Source organism: Agelaius phoeniceus, chromosome 1, assembly GCF_051311805.1.
Source record: "Agelaius phoeniceus isolate bAgePho1 chromosome 1, bAgePho1.hap1, whole genome shotgun sequence".
Taxonomy (NCBI): Eukaryota; Metazoa; Chordata; class Aves; order Passeriformes; family Icteridae; genus Agelaius; species Agelaius phoeniceus.
The window spans coordinates 37270401-37294657 of NC_135265.1; the positions used below are offsets into that span (position 1 = coordinate 37270401).

The following is a 24257-nucleotide window of genomic DNA, read 5'->3' on the forward strand; positions in this document are numbered from 1 at the left end:
CAGGGAAGGGTTAGCAAGGAGACAAAATCCATGGTGAAAAACTTTGGCAGAAAATTTTATTTCTAATTTTTTTTTTTTTTTTACCTAAATTTAGGTAGCAGTGAAGACTACAGTTTTTGGTTAGAAGCTCTTTAAGTGAGGAGTTTGCTGGTATGTTATTTTGAAAACCAGCACAGTCGGATGACTTCTTTAATAAATGGGCATAAACCCCAGAGATTAGAAAGTCTCAGAGTGAGTGACAAACCCCTGTGCGGTATCTGATTTTTTTGCCAAAACAGGGAAGGTTTTTAATAAAGGTCAAAGAGAAATAATCTCCAGAGACAGCAGTGTCTCTTCCCCCTGTATGTTTACTCTTTTATTTCACCCCTTTACAGCTAAAGGCAGACCTTAACACACACATGCACACACAAAAGGAAACAACAACCAAAGAGGAGGGGAAAAAAAAAAGCCTGAAATTTTAGTTACACCACATGTGGTTTTCATTTGTGAAAAATGAACAAGCTGTTTGTGGTTAAACTGTCTAATCTGCTGTTATCAATCTAGCACTGCATTCAAGATTTACAGGATACATCAGCTTCTGTGCCACATTAGCTGTAAAAGGGAGAGGGGGTGGGAGGAAAAAGGAGGAGGAGAGAGTTTATCCTGAGGAATAATATTTCCAATGCAGCCACACTCACACTACATCTGGTTGTGCTGGTAGCGGCAGTTAAATTGAAATATTTCACAGCGTGTGTCAGAAACATGCAGAATGGTAATTATGACAGATCTGATTAAGCCTGAGTGCCACTAGCTCCCTGGCCAGCTCCGGTTGTGCAGGTGTGACCTTGTGCGTGCCTGCGTGTGTAAATAAAATTAATTACAAGCGAGAGGGCGAAGGCTTCGGTGACATCACAAAGCGGAGAAACTCCCAAGGGGGAGACCTAATGGAATATTTTCCCTCAGTCTAATAATACAGTTCATATTGACTTGAGGTAATTAGTGGGATCATTAAAGCAGTTTTCCCGGCGTATTTGGCTGCCTGATCAGATTAGTGAAAATGTTCTTCAGAACAAGCCCTGTGTGGTCTGCCAGAGAAGGAGGAAATAAAAAGCAACAAAGCATATTTTGGAATGATAAGCAGCGCTGGACTTTTTTCACGGCATTTTGCAGGGCCAGTCCCGGGAGTCTGGGTGCCTGACTCTCCTGACCAGTTCAATCTTTCATCCCAAGTGCACATGCTCCTGCTGCACGTCACCTGAGACTTCTAAATTTTTGTTCTGCTATACTTCAAAACTATGCCATCCCTACCCCTCAGTGCTTAAAAAAATCAGATAAAAGGCTTGTGGGATTGCAAGCCCTAGAAGAAATACATGAAGATAACTGGGGGAAGGAAGAAGAATAAATATCTCATCAGATCCTCCCTACCTCTCCCCAAAAGTCTAACAGAAGACTGAAGGACTGGTTTGAGGATCATTAATGTTTTCATTTCCTAACAAGCTTACCCCAGTAGAAGAAAAAGGGGGAAAAAAAAGCAAGAAGTTTAACTATGATATAAAGTCTTCCACAGTAACAGAACACAGAGCCCTAATCAAGAAATGGACCATTTGTTTAAAAACAGTCTATTGAGCATGCTCTACCTTGCAAATGGAATATGCCAAGCTCTGTCACAGATGGCAAGCTTTGACAGTTCCCATCCGTAGCGTCGATACTCGACAGTTCAGCACAAGATCAGTGACATTCTGTCTCATTAGAGCCACGCTAATTATCACAGCTAGTTTCAGGGGAAACCATGTGTTGCAATGGTCAATTTGAAGGAGTCTGTGCATCAACAAACTGGTAATAAGGATCAGACACCTTATTATATGACAGCATGCTGCCTATGATCTGATTTACTGAATCAGAGGTACTGAGGCAACACTGAAGCCTGATGGGTTATGGAATCGCGTGTACACAATGAATAGCTGAAATATGCTTTAAAAATAAAAGGGAGCTATATAGAAACAATACAAATAAAAAATTTAAAATGGTGAAGTTATAATACAGTTTTTTCATTTGACATTAAGACATGCAGAGATGTTAGAGATCTTGTCAGCCAGTTTTATCTTTAATCAAATCATATAAGATAAATAATTCAAAATGAAAACTGTAAAATTATGGATTATGCTAAATTATAATTCATTCCATACTCTGATTTTTCAGTTTCAATAACATGTACCAAACATTCCTTATGTTGTGCCGTCTTGATGCTTTAACATAATTTTATATTTTGTAAAGAGCTTTCTCTTCTTGGCTCTCCTTTTTCATTTGTACATTTAATGACTTTAACTTGTACTTCTCCTAGCTTCTCTCACTCATTTATGCTCTTTCCACCAGACAAAAACCATCCAACCAAAACCCCCCACTCTCCTGTTTCTGGACACCTGCGGGCCGCATCCTGCCAGGCACTCAGCGGTCCCAGCGCCTCCCAGGGACGCGCCACAGGCTGCGGCCGCGAGAGCGTTAAGCATTAACTCCCAACCGGAGCAGAGCAGGGCAGGTGTGCACCGTATCCCTCCAGGGAAGCTCTCCTCAGGGCTCAAATACACTCCATCTCCTGAAGCTGCTACCAGTCCTTTAAACGGCAGCATTTGAACAGCTCCTGCTGCCACCCGTCTGGCTGGGAACCTCCAGCCTCAGCCGATTTGACCCCTCGTGTAAAGCATGCTCAGGAAGCACTCTTTTTTATCAGTGTGTCAACAAATCTAGCCTTTGCCTAAAGTGTTGAAAGGGCTACCTGGCTCCAAGGTGACGTGGGCAATTACGTGGTGATGTGAACCACCTTGAAGATTTTAAGGTGGTTTCTCTTCAGTGCATCTTTGTTGATTCATGAAGCTGCCATCTATTCTTTATTAGGGGGAACCCAAGGCTCACTGAAGTCTAGCCACTCCACCAAAGCCATACCAATAAAGTGGGATATAGTCAGGATCAATGCCAGCCTTTTCTTGGGTCTACCATGGTCAAGAGATAAGAGAGTCAGCTAAACTCAATTTTTCTACTCCCTTTCTGAGAAGTATTTTTTAAAAAAAAGCTACGGAAATTTCCTGAGATTTTAACCTTTATTTCTGAGAGGAGATGTTGTAAGAGGGACTAGGACATGGGGCAGAGGAAGGACATGGAACATTCATTTCTTTCCCCTACCAGAAACCTGAAAATCCGTTTTCCTCTGACCTGGGCAAGACAGAACACAGTATGACTCTGTAACTCGATATTTTGTGAAAGAAACAAGTCAGCTCTATCTGCCAAGTTTCACAGTTTCACTGAATGACATGCCGCTTTATGGGGCAATTCTTGATCGCATGCAAAAGCCCATCTTGCTTTCTCAGTTCACACTCTTCCTCTTGCATCCCTGCCGACACCCGATCCCACCCGACTCCTGCTGCTCATGGCACCTCTTCAACTGCCAGAGCAATCACCCCCAGGCAATGAGGGGGGAGGAAAACAACATTAAAAAAATTATAAAAAATAGATGTTGTTGTGTGTTTTTGCAGCTAATGTTTTCTAACTACTGTATCTCGCCTTTGCACTGGGGTGAGGGGTTTATTTCCAGGTGGACCTGTGAAACAGCAGACCTCAGAGTACATTGTGTTTCCACCTCGCGTCTCCCTGTGCAGCATCCCCCCCTGCTCCACAGAGAATCCATTGTACACTGAGGTTGGGGGGGAGGGGGGGTGGGGGGGAAGGAGGTTTTTAAGCCAAGATTTAAACCCAGGAAGTGACTCAGCTGCTCTGAGGGAGACAAAGGCAGGAGAGAACTTGACTGAGAGCAGGGTGATGGGCGAAGGACTGAGCCCCCTCCTGCCCTGCAGGTTGCACCCCTCTGGGCAGCCTGAGGTGCAGTGCCCTGAGGAAACAGCTTTGGAAATAAATTTCAAGATCCCCTCCTAAAGCCACGTTGTTACCAGAGGGTTACTCTTGGTGATAAAAAGGTTTCTTTTCCTCCAGCTGGAAAATAGTTGAATAGATTGTTCTATATCTGCGGTAATGGCATGTTACATCTCTGTGCCAGATCCACAATACCGTGCTTGTTCAGTGTGGGAAGCTGTTTAAAAATGACTTTCCTATTAGCGTATATAGCTTAGTCTCTAGATGGAAAAAGCCAGATCAAAGATATAGCATTTATAAAACTGCTGGTTAAAAAGATAAAAGTGAGATAACAGACATCAATTTTTCACTATAAATCTCTAGGTTTACTACAACATTAAAATTTCCAGTAAAAGCAGGGTTTTATATACCTGAACTCTAATGGCCTATTCTGAAAATATTTATGTCAGGAAAAGCATGGTATTTGCATGCCAAAAGCATTTTTAGTGCCAATGTTTAGCATTCCCTTCCCATTTAACTCCTTCCCATCTACTCATGAGTGCTAGATGCTCTGCGCCTAGTGCCTACCCATAGGATCTCCTATGCAGCCTCCTGGAAGAGAACACTCCCGGTGCATACAAAGGCAAAAAGTCAACCCCTTCTAATTAAATAGCCACTGTATAAAATACTTGCCTGATGGCTCAGGATGGAGTCTCTAGCATGTTCTGAAAACCATTATTTTACCTCCACACTTTGTATGTGAAACTACTACTAACCAAAGTGAAAGACGGGGATGAAGAACAGGAAACTGGGCAACACAACAGCTCAGAAGTAACAGGTCAGAACCATGTCATTAAATGAGGTTTCTGGAGGTATGGTAGTACTCCATTAGAATTATTTTAAAATCAAAGCATGATTCTGTGTGAACCAAGAGTCTCACCCTCCACATACAGGCATTTTCATTTGGTGAGAAGGGAGGGCATTCGGCACCTAAGGGGCCATAACGAGCCAGGATTGCAGGATTGACTGCAGAAGAGTATTGATTTCACCCATTTATTTCACTAAAAATTAAACTTCTTTAGGTAAATAAAGCAGGCTAGTGGCCTGAAACTGTAGTGCATGGGACTCTCAGAGGTATGGAGCTTGATATTACTGCAGTTTTTGCAAACTGTAATTTCCTAAATTTAAGAAAGCTTTAGCAATTTAACCTGATTTTCAGCAAAGTATTGCTTTTTTCCCTGCTTCATACTAGCACATGTGAGACACGGCTTTTCAGGATAAGCCATAACATAAATCTAACTTCTCAAAACATAGCAAACATACAGAAACACTACAAGTCTCTACCTGCCTTATCTCTCAGGGCTCTTAGGTATGGGGATTTTGTTTGCTTGTTTATCTGTTTTTATGGAATAAAATTAGATTTCAGCATCTGTCACCACCAAGAAAAACTCATCCCTGGCTCCCACATGAGAACATCGTAACCACTGCAGAGTTACTGAACCATGATACCTTAATGATCATTATACAAATCAACTTTTTTTTTCTTTTTTTTTAATAACAAAATTAGGAATGTGCTTCCTTAAGTAGTTGAATCAGACTTTCAGGTTACAAATTTAATAAAAATCCAATATGATGAAATTGTAAAACTAACATACGCCACAAAATTTTACGTGTGGATTCTTTTAATTTAGAGTTATTCAGGTGTGCTGATTAAATTTTAGCAAATAATACTGTTGGCATTGCCACTCTGCCATTAAGAATCAACAACCTGCGAGAAGAGACAAAACACTTGGTAAACCTTTCTGTCTTCCTTTTGTGTGCATTTTTGCAAAGCTTTCTTTTTGACATAATCTAACAAAAAACCCATGCAGGCCTATTAGAAAGACAACCTACAATAAAACCACAAGATTTTAAACACAGACATTACGTGCTTTGCCAATTAGAATTCTAAAACTCTCCAAAGATATGATGTATTCCAGGAATTTGAATTGTAATATCCTTCTTAGCTCCTCAGTATAATCATATTAACTTTTGAAGTATATATTTTGAATTTAACAGATTTTTAAATTATTCTGTAGATAATATATCAATCCTTAAAAACATAGACACTTAAAAAATATACCGAACGTATGCATTCCTGTGTGGGAAAAGCATTCAACAATGGAAGGAATGTCCTAGCTGTGTCCCCAAACCCATGTACCAGATAGGCCCTTTCCTTTGGGAACACTAACAAGCTGCCAGCAAAGTGCACCATGAAACTTCAAGCAGGCAAATTATCCCCCACCTGAGTCAGAAAATGAACTCTCTTAACAGCACAGCAACCTCTGCCTGATCCCAGGATCTCTGCCACAGCAGGCCCCAGCACCCAGCTGCTTTGTTGAGCGTCAGGTCCACATGCGGTTGGTCCTCCACAACTCAGGAGGATTTAAAAATAAAACTGTTAATCAACACATTATTTTCTAATGTGTTTCCTCCAGACTTTTCATTGTAATTAAGTGATTATCCCAGGATTTCCAGTTCCACTCTTGCCAAAGGCACTAACACAGCGCAAGGGAAGATGCTTGTTTTTTACCTTGGTGCTACCCAAATAGAAACTCCTGTAGCACATCATTTAGTAGCAATTCTGTACAAAGTGCTCTAGTCAGCAGAACATTATCTGCAGTCTCCTGGCTCAGGCAAGCCCAGCCACCTTGCAGATGCTGGCTCCTTATTCATCCAATCTAATGTTGCCCCAAATCAGTTTATTAGGAAAAAAAAAGGCAAGGCCTTCTAGGCCTTTGTCCCCTCACAGAGCTGGTTTACGTCACATATGGTTTTACACCACAACTCCAGACTGCACTCCGAAATTAATTAAGTCCTTATATCCAAAATAAGATAAAATCAATAATGTTCAATTTTAGCAATTTTTAAAAACAAAAATGTTAATCAACACATCATTTTCTAATATGAGTCCTTCAGACTTTCTTCTACAACTTGGGTTATCTCAGGATTTCCAGTTCTGAGTATGGAACCAGTAGCTCCAAACTGAAAAAAATATCAGAAAGAGATCTCTCTCAAGAGAGGTTCTCTTAGAGAATATGTTTGAACAAGCCTCTTTTTTGTGCAAGGGAGACTTTTTTGCCCCAAGAAATGTTTACTTGTACCACTGAAGAGCTCCAATGAAAAATCTTTTACAGTACATGCACCTCCTTTAGTATAGATGGCAGTGCTACATATTGAAAGATTATTAATTGGTTACTAACAGTCAGCTAGTTTGAGAAGACCCAGCACATCCTAGTCCACCTAGGAGGTTACTTCTGCAAAGCAGCTTTCTAGTACAAATAACACTTCATTTAACTACAGACCTGAAAGCATGCTAGACACATAAATTAAGATTGCTGAAATTGGTGGGAAAAATAACCCCTGAGAGCACAGGTATATCACCAGAGTAAAGTAGAAAAGAACTATGTGTTTGGTGTTGTTTTCTGTACTTAGTAGCAAAGTTTGTACAAGAATCTAGATTTTATACCAATGCTCAACTAAACCTGCGGTCCTCTGGAGGCTTTCAGGCTTCATTTTGATTGCCTCTCCCTCTGAAAGTCAGCACTGGAAGAGCTGATCACCCTAGAAATTTTAAGGCTTCGCACTTTAGTAAATACACTATTGCACAAATCAGATCAGAACAAAATTATGTGGGCTGATAGACTGGCTTAATACCTTAGCTTTACAGAAGAATGCAGTGGAAAGGGGAAGGTGCAGAAAACGGACAGTTCTCTAACCCCAAGTTTTGACATGTAAATAAAGACATCTGAGGAGCACACAGGTTGGAAGCTGCTGTAACATTCTATCATAATTAGAAACATTTCAAGAGCTCTGTAATTTCCAATCAAAATTACAGTAATTTCCGATATACAAGCCATGATTCATGACAGAATTTTTACATTCCATGGGAGATTATAGTGGCCTGATGTATGACACACTGAGTACAGCACTAACATAAACAATTCAGTTTAATGTTTAAACAGCACTTGGTGTTTAGAATCCCACAATAAAAGAAACATATTATTGTTGAAATTATCACTTTGACAGTGATTGAAGGGTAGGCAGGCATGTGGCCTATAAAGCTATAATTTTTACAGTCCACAGCTTGAGTTTAATCATTTTGATACAACATTTCCAAAATATCCCTTTAAATGCTCCTTACACCATATAACTTAAGAGACAACATCCTTTCTGTACAATGAAGTGAACTCCAAAATGTGAACAGCACAGAAGTCAAAAGTTAAAGCCTCGTTAAAAAGAAAACCAGCACTAAAATGCTGATGGCCCAAGACACATCAGTCCAACTGAGCTTCACTAGCTTTCCCTGGAAGATGCTGAATTTTTCTATGAAATAATTTTAGAAAAATAAAGAAGTAGTGATTAAATGTATTTAACACTTAATCTAATATGAAAATTCAACATCTGATTTCTTTCAAGCATTTGTATAACTATACCTTTCTCATTTTTCTTTATGTTTTGCCTTTACTTCTTGAGCACATTCTCACTTAAATCAATGCATTCACATACTCCAGTGATCTTTCTCAGAAGACATGTCATTTATGATAATCACACCCAACAAGTGCCCACTGATTTCCCTCTTGCCACTAAACTTGACAGAAAATCTTCAGTTAAAGAAAACAGAATAGGAAACCACAAAACAAAGGCTTAAAACTGAATATGCAACATATTTGTATGCATGCAAGCAGGTAACCAAGCAGACATTGTGTTTGACAAAATTATACTTTTTTTCTCAGCTATAACTTGTACAACTGTAATTTTTTTATGTCCTTTTTTTGTTGGTTTTCTTTTTTTTTTCTGTTTTTGACAGTCCACCTCTCATGCCAGTCTCACCAGTGGGTCTGACTAAATTTTTTTTGCAAAAACCCAGCACCCCAGCGTTCCTCCTTGCAGCACATGCAATTGCAAAACACCAAAGCCTCAAGATGAATTTGGCAGCAATACCCAGATCTGGACCACAGCTTTTCCCATATTCACATCAGCTAAAAACTGATGAACCTGATCCCTTCTGAGCCACACCAAGATCCATAGGCACAGAGGGAAGGTGTCTGGCTGGTGGGGAAAAGGGAGTGAGACATCTCAGGAAGCTGCTTCTCTACCCTCTCTGGGGAACCAGAGGTTACCTCCAGACTCAGCAAGGAGCTCTGAGTTGTACTGGGATGATACCCTGACCCAGCTACACATTTAAACTTACATAGAAACTGATCTGGGGAATAATTGCACAGGATGTGGAGCTCTTTGAGCCCTGGGAATTTTACCTGGCTTTTGGTTGCCGCAACCTTCGCAAACAGTGCTTGGGACACCTTAGCTCTCTTCATTTCCTGCTGAATCTCATCATAAATGGAAGCATTAATGTTCATGGAATTGTTTTCTGGTTTTCCATTCCTCTCTGTAGCAATAGTAGCAGTTTTGACCTAGAAAATATGAGACATTTTTCATTATGAAAAAGTTATTTTCCTCTTTTTCCCTCCCTAAGTAGTTCCCCTTTTCATTTTATTCCTTTTATCCAATCTTTCTCTGATACTCTTTGAGCATTTTGCAGAATAAACATTGTAAGTTATCTATGGTTCCAGCAACTGGGAAACAGGAAAATTCAGTGCATTGTAACAGGTGCATCTGAAATTCGAGTTACCATTAACAGACCACTGCAAATTTCAATGTCATAAATTAGGTGGAAATCTGTCAAACAGTCTTGTAGAGACTTGTGAACCCTTACATGATTTCTTTGCCCCACACAAATTAAATAAAAATTTTAAGTGCAACATAAAAGAATCTCTAATGAAATAGAAATCTGACAGATATATCTTGATTAATGTCTTATGCCCAGTACACTCTAATGCATTATAATGTTGAAAAGTTGTGGCTTTAGATTGAATTTTTAAAAATTTATTTTATCAGTTTGGTTCTTAAGCTGTTTTTGAGAGACAGTTTAGAATAATGCATACTTAAACCACTCCTTCATGAAACCAAGATAAGACTTTCTTAAAGCTACTGATTCTAGTTGTATTTCACTTACATACACCAAATATTTATTCTTCTTGCAATCCAGATTAAATAAACACCAAACATGTAAACAAGACAGAGTGATTACAGTACCACCTTTATGCTGCATCTGCAGCATTAAGGAAAACAACAAAAAAATACATCAGTAGCGACATGATGTGCAGGAGACTATCCTTTCCTTCATCCTCTGGAAATGATGGAAGTGATGTTTCAACACCAAGCATCATCTCACCAAGGTTAGACTGCAGTTTCTGCAATATCAGTTGAGAGGTACAAAAAATCAGCAGGTACTCAGCTTATCCTACAATATTCTCAGTAGTTAAGGATAACGTCTGTCTTTAGCAGTTACTCTTGCAAGGCTTGCTCAAGATTAGTGGACCTAATGGGCCACTAATCCTAAAGTGGATCAGAGGAAAGGAAAACTGGATTTCTGCCGAGAACCCACAAGGTGATGATGCAAACAAAATCAAACCTTAAGATTTCAATTCAAACATACTGATTCATACAGAGGTTATTGAGAGCTGAATTAATTTGGTTATTCTGAAGTTACACAGCTAGTTTAAGACAGTCATTCAGCCTAATTCTAGGTCTAATGGACAGAGCCTGGCACTTCCAGGTGATTCAGCCTACTCTTAAGTACGTGTCTAAACCCACACTTTCACTATCAGTTTGATCCAGTGCAAGTCAGCATCTTCCTGTGCTCTGAAGTCCCTTGAGGTTCAAAAGGAAATCATGACAACATGATAATTCATCTTCTAATCTCACTCTCTATGAGCTTTCATATGTCACAGGTCTCACAATATGGGAATCAAAGGGTTTGGATGAGACATGGACTTAGGCAAATCAGCAGCCCATTTTTTCCTAGAAATGCCATCCTCAGTTTGTGTTAGGTATCATCCATAGTGCTTTCAATATAAAATAATCTAGCCCAGAAACTGAGAGTGCATGCCACTTCTGCTGAACATGATTTTTCCATCAGGCTTTTCAGGAACTGTGCTAACACATGCCCATTAACTACAAGGGGCAAAACTTCAGAAGAACAAGTTGTCCACAAGCATTTCCTTGCCCCCATTCTGGCAGGCATTAGCACAAGGGTTCTAAGTAAAAATGGAAATGGAGAAAAGTCCCAGAATGTGGCATACAGTTAATAATATGATTTTTTTTTTTTTCATCTGAAAACAATTAGTACTTTGCAGTCATGCCCTTTTCTGTAGTGTGACATTTTACCAGCCACATTGCACAAGAGGATGGCCAAGCCTGGACCAAAGGTTGCTCAGAAACATTTGAGGCACCTGGCAGCAGGGAGGGAGGATCAACACCACAAAACTCTCTCCTTCCCACTGCAGAGCAGGAAAAGGTATGCCTCACACCAGACAAATCAGTACAGGGCTGCAAGAGCAGGTGCATCTCCTGAAGATCATACAGTGAAATAATTTAAAAATACAAAATTAGTGGCAATTTTATAACTTTTAAATAAGAAGGATGTGCCAGAAGATAACTGACAAGTGGTGGGGATGTTAAAATACAACTGAAGACAGACTTATCTCTGTGAATGTAAAAATCAGCCTAAGCTAGATTAGAGAATGAAAAAGTGATGGCTTTGTCAAGACGCCTTCTTGAACCTTGGGTTTAAATTTTGGGAAACAAATTTCAATCCTTCCCCCCAAAATAATTTAAACTTGTAACTAGTCTTTGAAGGACCCAAGGGGAAGATGAGAAGATGAAGGTATTCAGCTAGCATACACAAGTTTTTGGGAAGGAAACACTTTGCTCTTGTGATCTTGATCAAAATGTGTCTCTTCTGTAAGCACACTGCCTTTTTGATTGCTACTGAGCTTCAAAGGACAGCTTCATGTTGTAGCAGTACTTCACAGATCGCTTAACTGAGCTGTGAACACACAGACCATCAAAAGCCATCACACACCATGCTGTAGACATAATTTAAACTATGCTACTCGGTCCACACTTCTTAATGTCCAATTTAATATGGATATGCATTTAACCCAAGGGAATTACTGAAAATCCTAATTCTGGTTTGCAAATCACATCTATCTTTATACAGGTACAATAAATTCAACAGCATCTAATATGTCATCAAAGTTAAAACAAACAAACAAACTCCTATTGCCTTCTGTTGATATTTAATCAGGGAACACTAACTGAATTCAGAAAACACTAATATCTGCATCAAAAAGCAGTATTAGCCCAAAGATCGTCAGGGGAATAAAGCCTTGAAGTTATAAAATGATGGTCTGGGGATTACTAAGAGTTGTGATTCTCAGTTGTACCCTCTCCCTTTCCAATTCACGTCATTGGCCAAGTATAAAAATTCTTTTCCTGTGTCTTAATAATTTCTCTTCAAAGATCAGGTGTAGACTCTGGCTGGTCTAGATTGACTATTGGCCTGCTCTGGTCTAATGAATTCCATGCAATAATGTCAATTAACCTCTTGGAGAATATCCATACATATAACTGTTTCATAATTTATACATAAGCAGCATCTAGGCTGTTGTGTTGAATTTAGAATTGAGTTCAAGAGAGAGGCTGTTTGAAGCTGGGTTGAAAAAACACCCTCCTCCTCAAAAAAACCCAACAGAAAACAAAAAAGCTCTCAATGGTGCAACTTCAGGACTTGGGAGAGGAGGTGGAAAAAGTATTCATTTTGGAGAGAAAAACAAAACAAAACATAATCTCTCATCTCATCTACGCTTAAGCACAACCTCCCACCCCACCCACACCTACAGCCACATTTTCTGTTTAGGAAAGAAACCATAGATCAGCTAATTTTTTATTTTATTTTTGACAGTAACCAAATACTGGAAATACTAACTGAAGAGGGGAACATTGTTTTACAAATGCAACACACTGAGAATCAGGAATTCATTTGGCTATCTTCCTATCACGAATCAATCTAGTCTTCTAAGAATACTTGAAAAAAAATAACATATCCATCTCCTCCTGGCCTACCCAGATATATCTTCTCATCAAATAAGACTGATTACAGCAGCAAGAAGTTCTGGATTAATTCAGTTTTCCTAAAAAAAGGGAAAGTTGTCATAAAAGGAATAACCAGCATGAAGAGGTTTTCACAAACATGGAACCTCATTCCTTCCCCATCGAAACTGAAACAAAAAAATCTTATATAACACATTCTCATAACTACTGTTTTAGCTTGGGAACAAAAATCTTCTTTAATCCTGGTTTAGCTTTTAATATTACATTGTACATTAAAATTCATAAAGTAGTTCATTCCAGGCAAAACAAACTACTTTTCAGTTCTGCTCTGCAAATAGCAGAGGAGGTACAATAAATGCTGTTGCTTTCAGAACAGCTTTTATCAGGACAAGGTTTACTACTCCATTATTACAGTGGCGCCTGGAAGTGCAGTTATAGTTAAGTGTCAGGGTTTCCATTAACTCTCCTCCATGGTGATTTTTGTGGGGGTGGGAGGAGAGAATTGCATTTATTATTTTGTTCATTTTACTTTCATTAAAATGCAACTTGGCACAAAGATTATCAACCTAAATCTAAAATTTTGCCAACTTGAAAATAAAAATTTTGCTGGTGGTGATACATGGTACATGCATATGGGACTAGGACTCCACCATAAAGTTTCAAGGAAGCTGGTGTTATCCAGAACTCCTTGCAATGGAGATTCATTGTTCCTCAAACATCATCAAAGCAGCGCTCTCCTAGATACCATTCTTTCAAGAGTAACATCCTATCTCCGAGACCCAACCCATGATTGCTTTAACTTGAAGGAACTGTAATTTATCTGCAGCCAGAGAGGCCAGGATTGTATTTATGAGATGAAGGTTTTGGTCAATGAGTACCTAGAACCATGACTAATGCAAGATTTTGGCTACTTCTTAAAACATTGCCTTGTTAAAATAATATTGTTAAAATAATATTCTGCTCTTGACATTACATGTACTCTGTTTTTACACAGGATGATGATGGGCCCCAAGGGTAAACACAAATTTTCTTTGGGAAATATGGGTGGCAAGAAAGGTTTCTTCCTTGGCTCAGATGAAATAGGGATTACTTGTCCTGAGAAAGATGTGTTTGTAACTGCAGGATGGCTAAAAACCTTTAAGCAGAATATTTTGAAAAAGAAAATCTGTAACTTGGCCACTTGTCTCTATCCTCCCCCACAAACTGTACAGAGGAGGGGGAGTCATCTTCCCTTCACATCCCAAACTGCCCTGATGATACATAAAGGCCATTCCTAGCCCCTCATCATCCTCTAAAGTATCCCCAGATTCTCTCATTTCCATATAACATGCAATAGACTCATTCTCTCAACTTGACCTAGGAATATCCCAGAAGGGCCTTTGTGGGGTGATCTGCAAGACTAAGGTGTTGAAGAGTGCGGGGAAATGATTAAAAGAAATAGAACATGAAAGGACCTTTTCCTTTCCTTCTAGACTGCAGAGGTTAAATGTCTCCATGCAGTACCTACCTGATGGAGATGCTAATACTTATAAGTTCCAGTGCCCCAGGAAACAGCCTGACAGACAGGCTTCTGCCCCAGGGGTGGCAACTCGAACAATGTCCAAGGTAAAAATCCTTGTGTACGCCGTCTCCTTGTGCTCAGTCCACCAGTGTGGAAGATAGTAGCAGACTTTTACAACTTGACCAGCTTAGAGGGCTATACACACATCCCAAAAGCTCATGCATTAGAGGCTAATGATTTCAATTAAAAAAAAAAAAAGTAAGATTTTGCATTTTGTTTAAGTCAGAGAGAAAGGGAGAAGTAACGGGGACAAAGAGCTTCTTAAAGGATTTGAAAAAAGAATTGGAAACAATCCAGATACATTAGCTCAAGTAGCAACTAGTAAGAATGCTGTAAAAATGAGATAAATTGAACACTGTTCCTTCTAACTCAGGCACCAGGGTTTATGCTTGGTGAGTTCCTACTATCCAATCAGACCTCCAAGGTCACACTTTCTGTTTTTGCATACAACAGAATGCGAAATTTACACAGAACAAGCTCAGCTGCTAAATGGTTAAGTCTGCTCTACTGTCTGGCCACCAGTTGGCAACACAAAAATGCAAAATAGATCCTTTTCAGGATGTTTATTTTCACATCCTTCCGAAACTGATAACTTGCAATTGCAAAATAAACCTTCATGTGTGGCATATTAGCTCCCATTTTTCATGGTTTCATAGTTTAATTGTTTCAAACGTTACACTGGTCTAAAGATTTAATATTAAATATGTTGGCTCTTGTGTAAATTCTGTTGTCAGGATAAACGGTCTGTTTTCTCTTTCAATGGTTATCCGAGAAGCTCACAGTCAAGCTGGAAAAATATTATGCTGTATTCCTGAAAAGTGATCTTTAAATAATTGCTTATAATAAATTTAGTAGTAAGGATGATAGTAGCTTTATTTCCTTAGTATCAAATATTCAATAAACTGTGGACATTTTGGGGAAGGTATCACAGTAGCAATTTGGATTGAAAATTTTGCAGTATCCTGAGTGTAATTTATTTCAGCTGTGATTTGTAAAGTTATACTTGCCAATGTTACAACTAGAACAATTTCACTATTATTTCAAGCATCAAGTATTGTTGTTATCTTACCAACACAGATATTTCAATTTTCAAACTTAAGACTGAACACTTAGCAGCAGGTGAAAAGTACTTCAGATGTTTATAGTGGGGAATTCTGGAAACAAGGTCACAAACTCAGAGGTTTCTACATTCTCAATCTATTCACTAGGGAAAATGTGTGTGTTTTGCTGAATGACAGAGAACAGCACAACAACTGGAAAAATAAGTGCTTTGTTCTGCAGACCTCAAGTATTAGTCTATAATGTTTCCTTTTAAACTTGCTTTCCTTTTGAAAAGGATTAAAACAAAAACGTATGCTGTTTCCACTTTGAACTGTCGCAATTAGGTTAGCTATACTCCTGACTCACACTAAAAAAATGAAATGTAATTATGAACAAGAGCACAGTAGAGACAGATAGATTTAGCCCCCCTTTCCCATCAAATTTGGACTTACAGTATGTTTTGTCAGTTAAGAAAACCCCTAAGTCTCACTTTCTTTCTGGCTGCAAGGGATTTATACAGTTTAAAGTGTGAATTAAAACCAGTACAAGGACTACCTCTGACTTGACATCCTTCAGGAAGGTCCTGTAATTAACTCTGTTCTTTAGCTGTGAAATTGCCCAAGACCACTTGAGACAGAGTGAGACATTACCTTGGCAGAAAGAGATAAGTTAAGAAGGAGGGTTAGCCTTGGCTCTGAATTACCTGGGCTGTGGGAGCAGGTACAGATATTAAAACAAACTCAAATGTTATTTTAAACACAGTTATCTCTATTTAACTATTTCCCACAAAAGCATCACTATGTAAATAGAGTCTTGTCCTTTATCTTGAAGAATATCTATAGTGGATTTTATAGACTAAACTCAGTTATGATAACAAAACTACACCATTAGTACAGCCTGTCTTTTCTGGTAAAAAAATTCTTCTCTTGTGAAAAGTACTGCAGCAGGTCAAGGTGACCTTCTGTCCTCCCTCCTACAATTTTGTTATTCGTTACTTTAGTGTGGTTCTTAGTATCCATTAGCTGAAGGTAACTTAGAAAAATAATCTCAAGAGGAATTTATAGCATTGTGAACGGGTATAGAACATACTCACAGTCACAAGCCTATGACTGGATAACAAAAACCTGCTGTTTTTTCTCAAAAAATCACCCATCACAAAATTCCCACAATCCCAAAGCTTTGCTTTGTTTAGCAAAAGTGGACTGTGTATACAGCATGATTGCCACATATCTGCAGATCAGTTTGGATTTTCCTTGCGTAAGTACAACCTTGAGCCAGAGCAACACAGAGTATTTCTGAAAATATACAGGTTTTGGAATGAACCATGTTTCTTTGTGGAAATTCTGTGCATTCCTATGGCTCACGTGCATTTCTCATGTACCTTAAAACAAGCATCAGAATTTCCTTGATTGACACAGGGACTGCACCATTGAATCTCTTGATCCCCATCCTATCAAACTTTGTAATTTTTGAAGAAGTAAATCAAATAAATTTTAGAGAAATAAATAGGAGTTTCATTTTAACAGATACTACATGAAGCTTTAATGAACATATCCAAATCATTCAGAGCAATGGATATAGCAAGCTGTTATTTTAAGCAGTCGTCAGTAGCTCAAGATGGTAAAAGCATGCCCAGCATTTTGGGACGGGATCTTCTTTCCCCCATCACTTTAGTTTTACCTGTTTGCTTTCTGGAAAAATAATTTTTAAGGCACTAGAAGGTACTCACACTTCTGCTTTCATTCCCTCTCAGTTTAATGGTCCAAATCCTTCAAAATCCCTATCTGAAGCTATAACGTTAAGAACCTAAGAATTGTAAGAAAAGATGACAGCTAAAAGCTATCATCTTCCATGCCCAGTAAAGTTTGTACCTCAATAAAATGAGCAAAAAATTCTGTAGGAACCATAAAGGACAGAATTTATCTTAAAATTAGAAAATAGGTAGTAATAAAGTGCTACTATCATCCATTATATTTATTAAATTTAATTTGCAATACGCACTGCAAGTAATGATTCTACAAGTGTTTAAAAAGTGCGACAGCAAAAAGTTTCTTCTTTTTCAGAAAGGTCTCACCCAGGAGGACAGTGAAAGAGCACAAGAAGCAAACCCCAGAGGCAGAGAGAGCAGTTTACTTGTGGAGGCCGGCTGGGCGGTGTGCTGATGAGAGGCGCTGGGCCCATGGCAGACGCTGCATTCAAGCTCCTTTCCCTTTCGTCCTGGTAAATTCGATCTCGTTCTGCTTCCGGCAGCTGCAAGAAGTTCTGCATAGCCCGAAGGTTTACCAGCAAGGACTGAGAGGCAGTCTTGGGATCCTCTTCTTTTCGGAGGATTTCTGAGAGCAAGCCCTGTAGGGAAGGCAGAAAACATAGGCTCAAGAGTTAGCCTAGGTGAGTGTCTGTAAAACCATGCTCTGCAAAGCCGCTGCTTATGAGTCCTCATTTTTCTTGCCACTGGGCTGGGAATGAGAACAGCAAATGCACAGTTCGCTCTACATAGGATTATATTAATGGCATTTTAGGTAGCAGAGAAGAGAGCCTCAATTGTACCCTTAATTTTATTAAGCACCTGTTTTAAATACAACATAAACTGAATCTTCCTAATAGGTCTTCCTCCTTTTACTGGCTTAACTTGCCATGATATTTTTCACAGTCCACAGATAATCACAAGACGTTAAGGATAAGTGAGATACACTGGGGGGTTCTCAGGCTTCACAGGCAAAATGCATACTCAACCTTAAAAAGGCTTTCCACATTTCTAGCAACTTAAATAGATCTTTGAAAGGATGTGATATTTCACAACTAATCTGAGACTATAAACTTGCAATGTTTCTAATGTACTGCTTCACTGACTCAGGGCCATGTTTTTTATAAGTCAGTATTTCTTTCTAAGAGTTGTATATTGGAGTTTAACAAGTGAGGAAACTCATTGGATGCCTCATGTTCCACCTTCTTCTTGCACCTTCCTCTCTCTTCATCAGGACAACCCTAATCCTCAAACAGTCCCTTCCCTGGGATATTTATATTTAGTGTCAACAGGTTTTTGACATCTCCTCTCCCTGCCAGATTCTCCTTTTAAATATCTCAGGCATTCAAAATGCTCTGCTGTCCTGGAGTAACAAGATGGTGATAAGAAAGGTAACTTTTGGAAAAGCAGATGTGAACTACTATTCAGAATAAATATTGTTGCTGTGCTGGGAAAGAGAGAGGATTGGCATGGGAGGCTCTTACTTATAGCGTAACAAGGGAACACACACATGAATTTCGAGGAATAAGATAACCCAACGTTTCTTTTCCTAAAGAACTTTTGTAAGTTATTCAGGATAATGGAAGAGTAAATAGAGAGAGGGAAGCAAACAATAAAAAGCTAAAACTAAGATAGGTAATACTGACTGAATATATATATTCCCAAGGGGGTACAAGAGAATGATATGGCCAAGGGAATCTTTTTGGGAGGTCTGATGCCTGCATCACCTGTGGAAGTTGTCATGTCTCTCACAGGTCTTATCCTATCAGGCAAAAGACCCTTAGGGAGGTGCTGCTGCAAAGCCACTGCTCTCAAGCAGCTGTGCTTAGGCAGGACCAGAGCCCACCCAGTGTGGGTGTGAGCTCTGCACTTCCCTGCTGGGCGATGAGGACAGAGGTACCAACCACCACACCTCAGCCAGTGTGGTCCTCATGGCCCTGTCTGTGCCTGCATGTGTAACAGGGAAACAGGATGGAAAAAACCCAACAATCTTTACAGCATTAAGCATGAAAAATATTTCAGAGGAGCAGGATAGAAAAAAATAATCTTGGGGGATTCTTTCTTACCACTTTTCATGATCCCTCCTGTTTTCTGGTATCCAGGCAGAAATTTCCCAGAAGGTAAATAAACAAGTTACTGAAGAAGTGGCATTTGGGTCATGTTTTAAATTTTTTTCTTAATGGTTAGTCTAATAATAAATTTATTTATTAGCAAACATGGAAAATAAATTTGTGTCCATCGTTTTTTCTACTTTTAAGTATTCAAATCCACAGTTACCAGTGTTTGTTATTAGTAGGGTTACACAATCCACCTCAAGAGGAGGTACAAAATGATTTTGTTCTACTAGAGACAAGGAAAAGCTGTCTGCAGAGCACAGGATATAGAGAACATAATAGAAAAATTTATGTTGGAAGGAACCTTTAAGATCATTGTGTCCTACCATTAACCATGCACTGCCAAGCCCACCACTAAACCATGTCCCCAAGTACCACATTTATATGTCTTTCAGATACCTCCAGGATGGTTATTCCACCACTTCCCTGTCTGCCTGTTCCAGTGCTGGACAACATTTTTGGAGAAGAAATTCTTCCTGATATCCAATCTAAACATCCCCTGACATTACCTGAGAAAATTCTCTCTCACCCTGTTGTTACTTGGCAGAAGACAACAAAGTCCACATCATTGATCTCCATATAGGTAGTTGTAAACATGTGTGATTTCTGACTGTTTCTGCGCTGGAGACACCTCTCCATGAAAAAATGAGCAATAAAAATGAAACTCAAGTGGACTGATCATTGTCAGGAGAGAAGACTCCTTACAAAAAGCCACCCCACTGTCAGCTACAGGAAATTACCTTAAAAAATACTTTAGCCCATAATAGAAAATATTTGCTTGTATAAGCCTTAGCCACATAGTGGGCAGCTAAAAAAGTTAGAAAAGGCTGGTTTTCTTGTATAACTTTTCCCTCTTCAGTGAAATAAGTAAACAAAGAAAATGCTGTTGATCTTTTCTTTTTTTTTAACATTTGCCTGCATGTCCACTGCTGTGAGACATTTCTTGGTGATTAGTAATGCCACTAAGTATTCATTCTCCTCTCTTCCCCAATCACTGTCATGACTCTTTGACCTGGGAGCAGAGCAGAGCAGAGAACAGCATTGCAGGGAGAGGAGGGGAGATGACAGAGCATGGAGAAGGCAGGAGGAGTTTGCTTCTAGGCTCTAAACCTAAAGGTCAGTATATGTTAGAAAAATCCATGAAAATGAAGATGTAGCACCAGGTGCAGGCAGACTTGGAACACACTTTGCCTGCTTCACATATTATTTCATTGCTACTACTTCAATTTTTGAGCACAAAACTTTAGCTAAAAGTTGTTAAGACAAGGTGTACAATGGGAAAAATCCTAGAAAGAAAATATTGACTCTCACATTCTGGCCTGTGCTGATGTGCACAGATTAACTGTCCATTTTACCAGGCTTGAACTGGTTTTCCAAGATATTAGTCTTGGTGTGATCTCCTGATACTGTACCTCAAATTGCATGAAAACTAAGCTTGTTTTGCAAAGAGATTATAAACACTGTTAGGCTCAGAGCCCTCATCACTGTTCCTCCCTTGTATTCTCTTTGCAATGGAAATGTATTTTTTTTTAAATATTCCCAGGTTCCATTGGAAAAAAAAAAAAGAAAGTTTACATGTCATCACAAGTATAATTCATTACTAATGGCACAAAAATGTTCAATAAATATTATCAAGGCTTTCAAAAGCTCATTACAAATTCTTTAAAAATGGAGATAAATTAAAGTGTCTGCCAATATGAACAAAAACACTGCCTGTCTGGCCCCCAGTTTGTCTCCTCCTTGAACATAATCACTGATTCAAATAGATTTTTATCAGTTTGATAGAACTTCAAAGCTTCCAGAAGAAACATGCAATTTGCCCAAACCTTCCCAAAACATGCAGAACACCCCTGAACACTATCCCTTTGGTTGCAGGGCCCTCCTATCCCATGTCCAGGTGGAAGATTATTCCCAAACTCCACTCCCAAACCTGGACCCTAGCCAAGTAAGTTATAAGCAGACACATTTATCTATGTCGCTTAGTAGCAAGAGGAGAGCTGTCATGATAGTGTAATAGCACCTTTTTACCTTTTATTCAATAGTGATATGGATAGTGTACTTTTTCTTAAATTACACTATGAAGAATTATATGAATACAGTGGCAATTTCTGTTATACTTAAGCAGGCAAATTTCTCTCCACCACATAATTTACAGAACTCAAATTCAATAAAACATTACATGATGGTCCATTACTGTTATCAATTTTGAATAATCCATCTTCATTTTTCATTTTACTGGAAAATAAAGTGTGCCAAAGACAAAGTGGAAGGAAAAAAAAAAAAGTAGTGCCTGAGAAGGTGGATTGTGTAAACTTAGATTTTGTTTTACAATTACACAGAGCCATTTAGTGCATCCAAGCATTCTCCTCTGAAATAGCATTTGCCCAGAATTAGCATGAGCACAGTCCTAAATACACAGAAGTTTTCACATATGAGAAAAGGCATTATACATGAATGTAAGGCAGTACATCCTGGCAGCTAATATTTTAAACAAGCATGGGGCTCAAGTAGAAAGAAGGGAGAGAGAAAAGTGAAAACGCTGAGAAATATTCAAAAACCTTCCGAAAAAGGGAAGGAAAAGTGGGAAAAAGAAAAGTATCAAAATTCAGACACGGAAAAGCAGCAAAAAGCACTCTTCCTTCTTTCATAAAGACAGGGCCATGAGGTCACCTCTGTATAATAGCACCCAAGTCCCTACAGCAAACCTTTCAGCTGAAAGTGTACACAAACAGAGAGAGGCAGCCCCCAGTTCCAGTTCCAGCCACAACCATGACTAACATAATTCCTTGCTCGCACAGTGCGGGCTCATCACCCTGCCATGCAACAGGCTAAACTGCACCTTGCAGTCAAATGTCAGACTGTGGGAACTCAAGCCTTTCGCTTCCTGACTCATGTTAACATTTAGAAACACACAACACAAATGGGAGAGGAGTTGATTTGTTTGTTTAGGGCTCTGAGGGCAGTTCAGCCCAACAAATGTTAATGTTGCACTCCAGCTTTAAGAACACAACAGAGTAGAGTTTAAATTCCCACTTTAACTTAATATTTGAAACAGTAGGCAGAGCTTCTCTGCTGACAGGGGCCTGTGGCACCACACTTTAGGCGGGGGGGGGTTACCCCAATGCATCTTTCACTGTCACCCTGGCTGCTCTGGGCTACCCAGGGTAGCAAACTGATCACAATTACCATTTTCTAGCCTGCAAAGCACAAGAAAATATGGAACTTGCTCTTTCAGCACAGTAGAGGTATCTGCACAGTGCACTGACATCAGCTAAAACAAAATACTATGTTTATTATTTTGATGAACTGGCAACTGAAACATAAGCATCTCAATTTACCAAAATTATCCTGGCAGACTGGAGACCTTTGGACACCTTGCTTGAGGTGAAACTCAGATCTGCCAGCACAAGTACTAACTCAATACAGTTTTCCGCGGTGCGCTGAAAGGAGGTGCTAACAGGATTCAACCTGTTTCTTTGCATCCAGTGAGTTGGAATCACAACTGCTGAAGGACAAGCTAAACTTCAGATCCTACTGTACTCTGAAGGCTTCCTAGATGGACCATAGAGAAATTCCTTCTGCCAAAACTTCTTCTGCTCCCTGCAACAGTTGTCCTATTGTGCCTGTATAGATGTGAAAGGTTCATTCAAGTTATAGGTATCTGGACCTTGATTAAAGTTTACAAAGCACATTCCTGAGAATTTAGTTTTGAAATTACCAATTGGAACTTAAGGATGGGGGAGAAATTATTCAAGAACACATTAAAGTCACACTTTTTCTTAAAGACTCGCTTCTAAGGTGTAGCTAAGGGGTTTTTTTTCAGCTTTATAGATAATTAGTAATAGTAAAAAAAAAAGACTCTCTAGTTCTCAGAAATATCTTTGCCAAATTCTTGGATTGTGGAAAGATAGAAAATATTTCTAGTTGACATTTTTGTAGCCAAATTAAAATACCTTGAAAATTAGGACCAAGTGTTGAATTACCACACTACACTGGGATAAACTTCCCACCCAAAAACCATCACAAAATTCTGTATTCATATTGTAGAGCATTAAGTCTGAAAAACAAAAGCATCATCAGCCAATTTCGAAGTCCATTTTATTGCCTAAACATTAAGCTAAATAACTCTTAATTTATAGATTGCTTCCTTCCTTAACTTTTACACTGAAAGCAAATCTCTCCCCTCATCTGAGACTGTATCTTGACACCAGGGTTTTCTTGCACAGAACTCCGAACCAATTTCAGCGAGTTCTTACGCCTTTAGAAACTGATGGCATGATATGGTCCCTGGACACGGCTCAAATATGCTTATGACAGTTTCAAAAATGTCACTGGTAAGCCTGAGTTAGCTTTCTATCTCAGAAAACATAGCATGAATTTAAACAAGCATTTTCTAGCAAAAAAAACCCCAAAACTTAGGATATTACATCACTATTAGAAAATAACTCCTCAACTGCATCAGTTATTAAAGTACTATCCTAATTTTAGCTCAATGTGATGTATCCTTGAATAAGCTGTGAAGAATTCAGAAATACAGCAAGCAGAAAAACTATTTAAATGTTTCATGTAAAAATTGCTGGTACCACTGTTTACCATTGGATATTACCTGTCACTATGGGTAAAATTAACAATTTCCAGGTTTGTAAAGGTGAAATGCACCCGCAACAAACTCTTCTGTATTTCAGTGGGGCTTTGCTTCATATAAAAAGTATGCTGAGATATTTCTTGGCAAAACTGATGTTGACACTCTCTAGGCTCCTAGTATTTTTCCTTTTTCTCCTTATGTTTGCCACAAAACATAACAAATATTGCAAAATCTTTCCTAGCTAACTGTGAATACTAACTTGATTAGCAAAAACAATTTGTAGGATGTAGGAATACTACTCTGTGTTCTTTCAAATAGATTTGATTGAAAATTGCCAAAATATATAGGTGTTTTTTGTATCACTTTAGGAGAATTGTTTTCAATGTTCATTTTGGG

At 38.9% G+C, this 24257-nt stretch overlaps 1 protein-coding gene across 7 annotated transcripts in view; it reads right to left on the minus strand.

Moving 5' to 3' along the window:
• Window positions 1-24257, minus strand: part of SATB1 (SATB homeobox 1) — a 92042-nt gene that overhangs the window by 17496 nt on the left and 50289 nt on the right. For all 7 annotated transcript variants that reach the window (XM_077176587.1, XM_077176586.1, XM_077176578.1 and 4 more), the window contains 2 exons: window positions 17552-17764; window positions 9117-9272 (listed from right to left, as the gene is read on the minus strand). In XM_077176587.1, the coding sequence (XP_077032702.1) occupies window positions 9117-9272; window positions 17552-17764 (369 nt within the window). The remainder of the gene's footprint in view (window positions 1-9116; window positions 9273-17551; window positions 17765-24257) is intronic.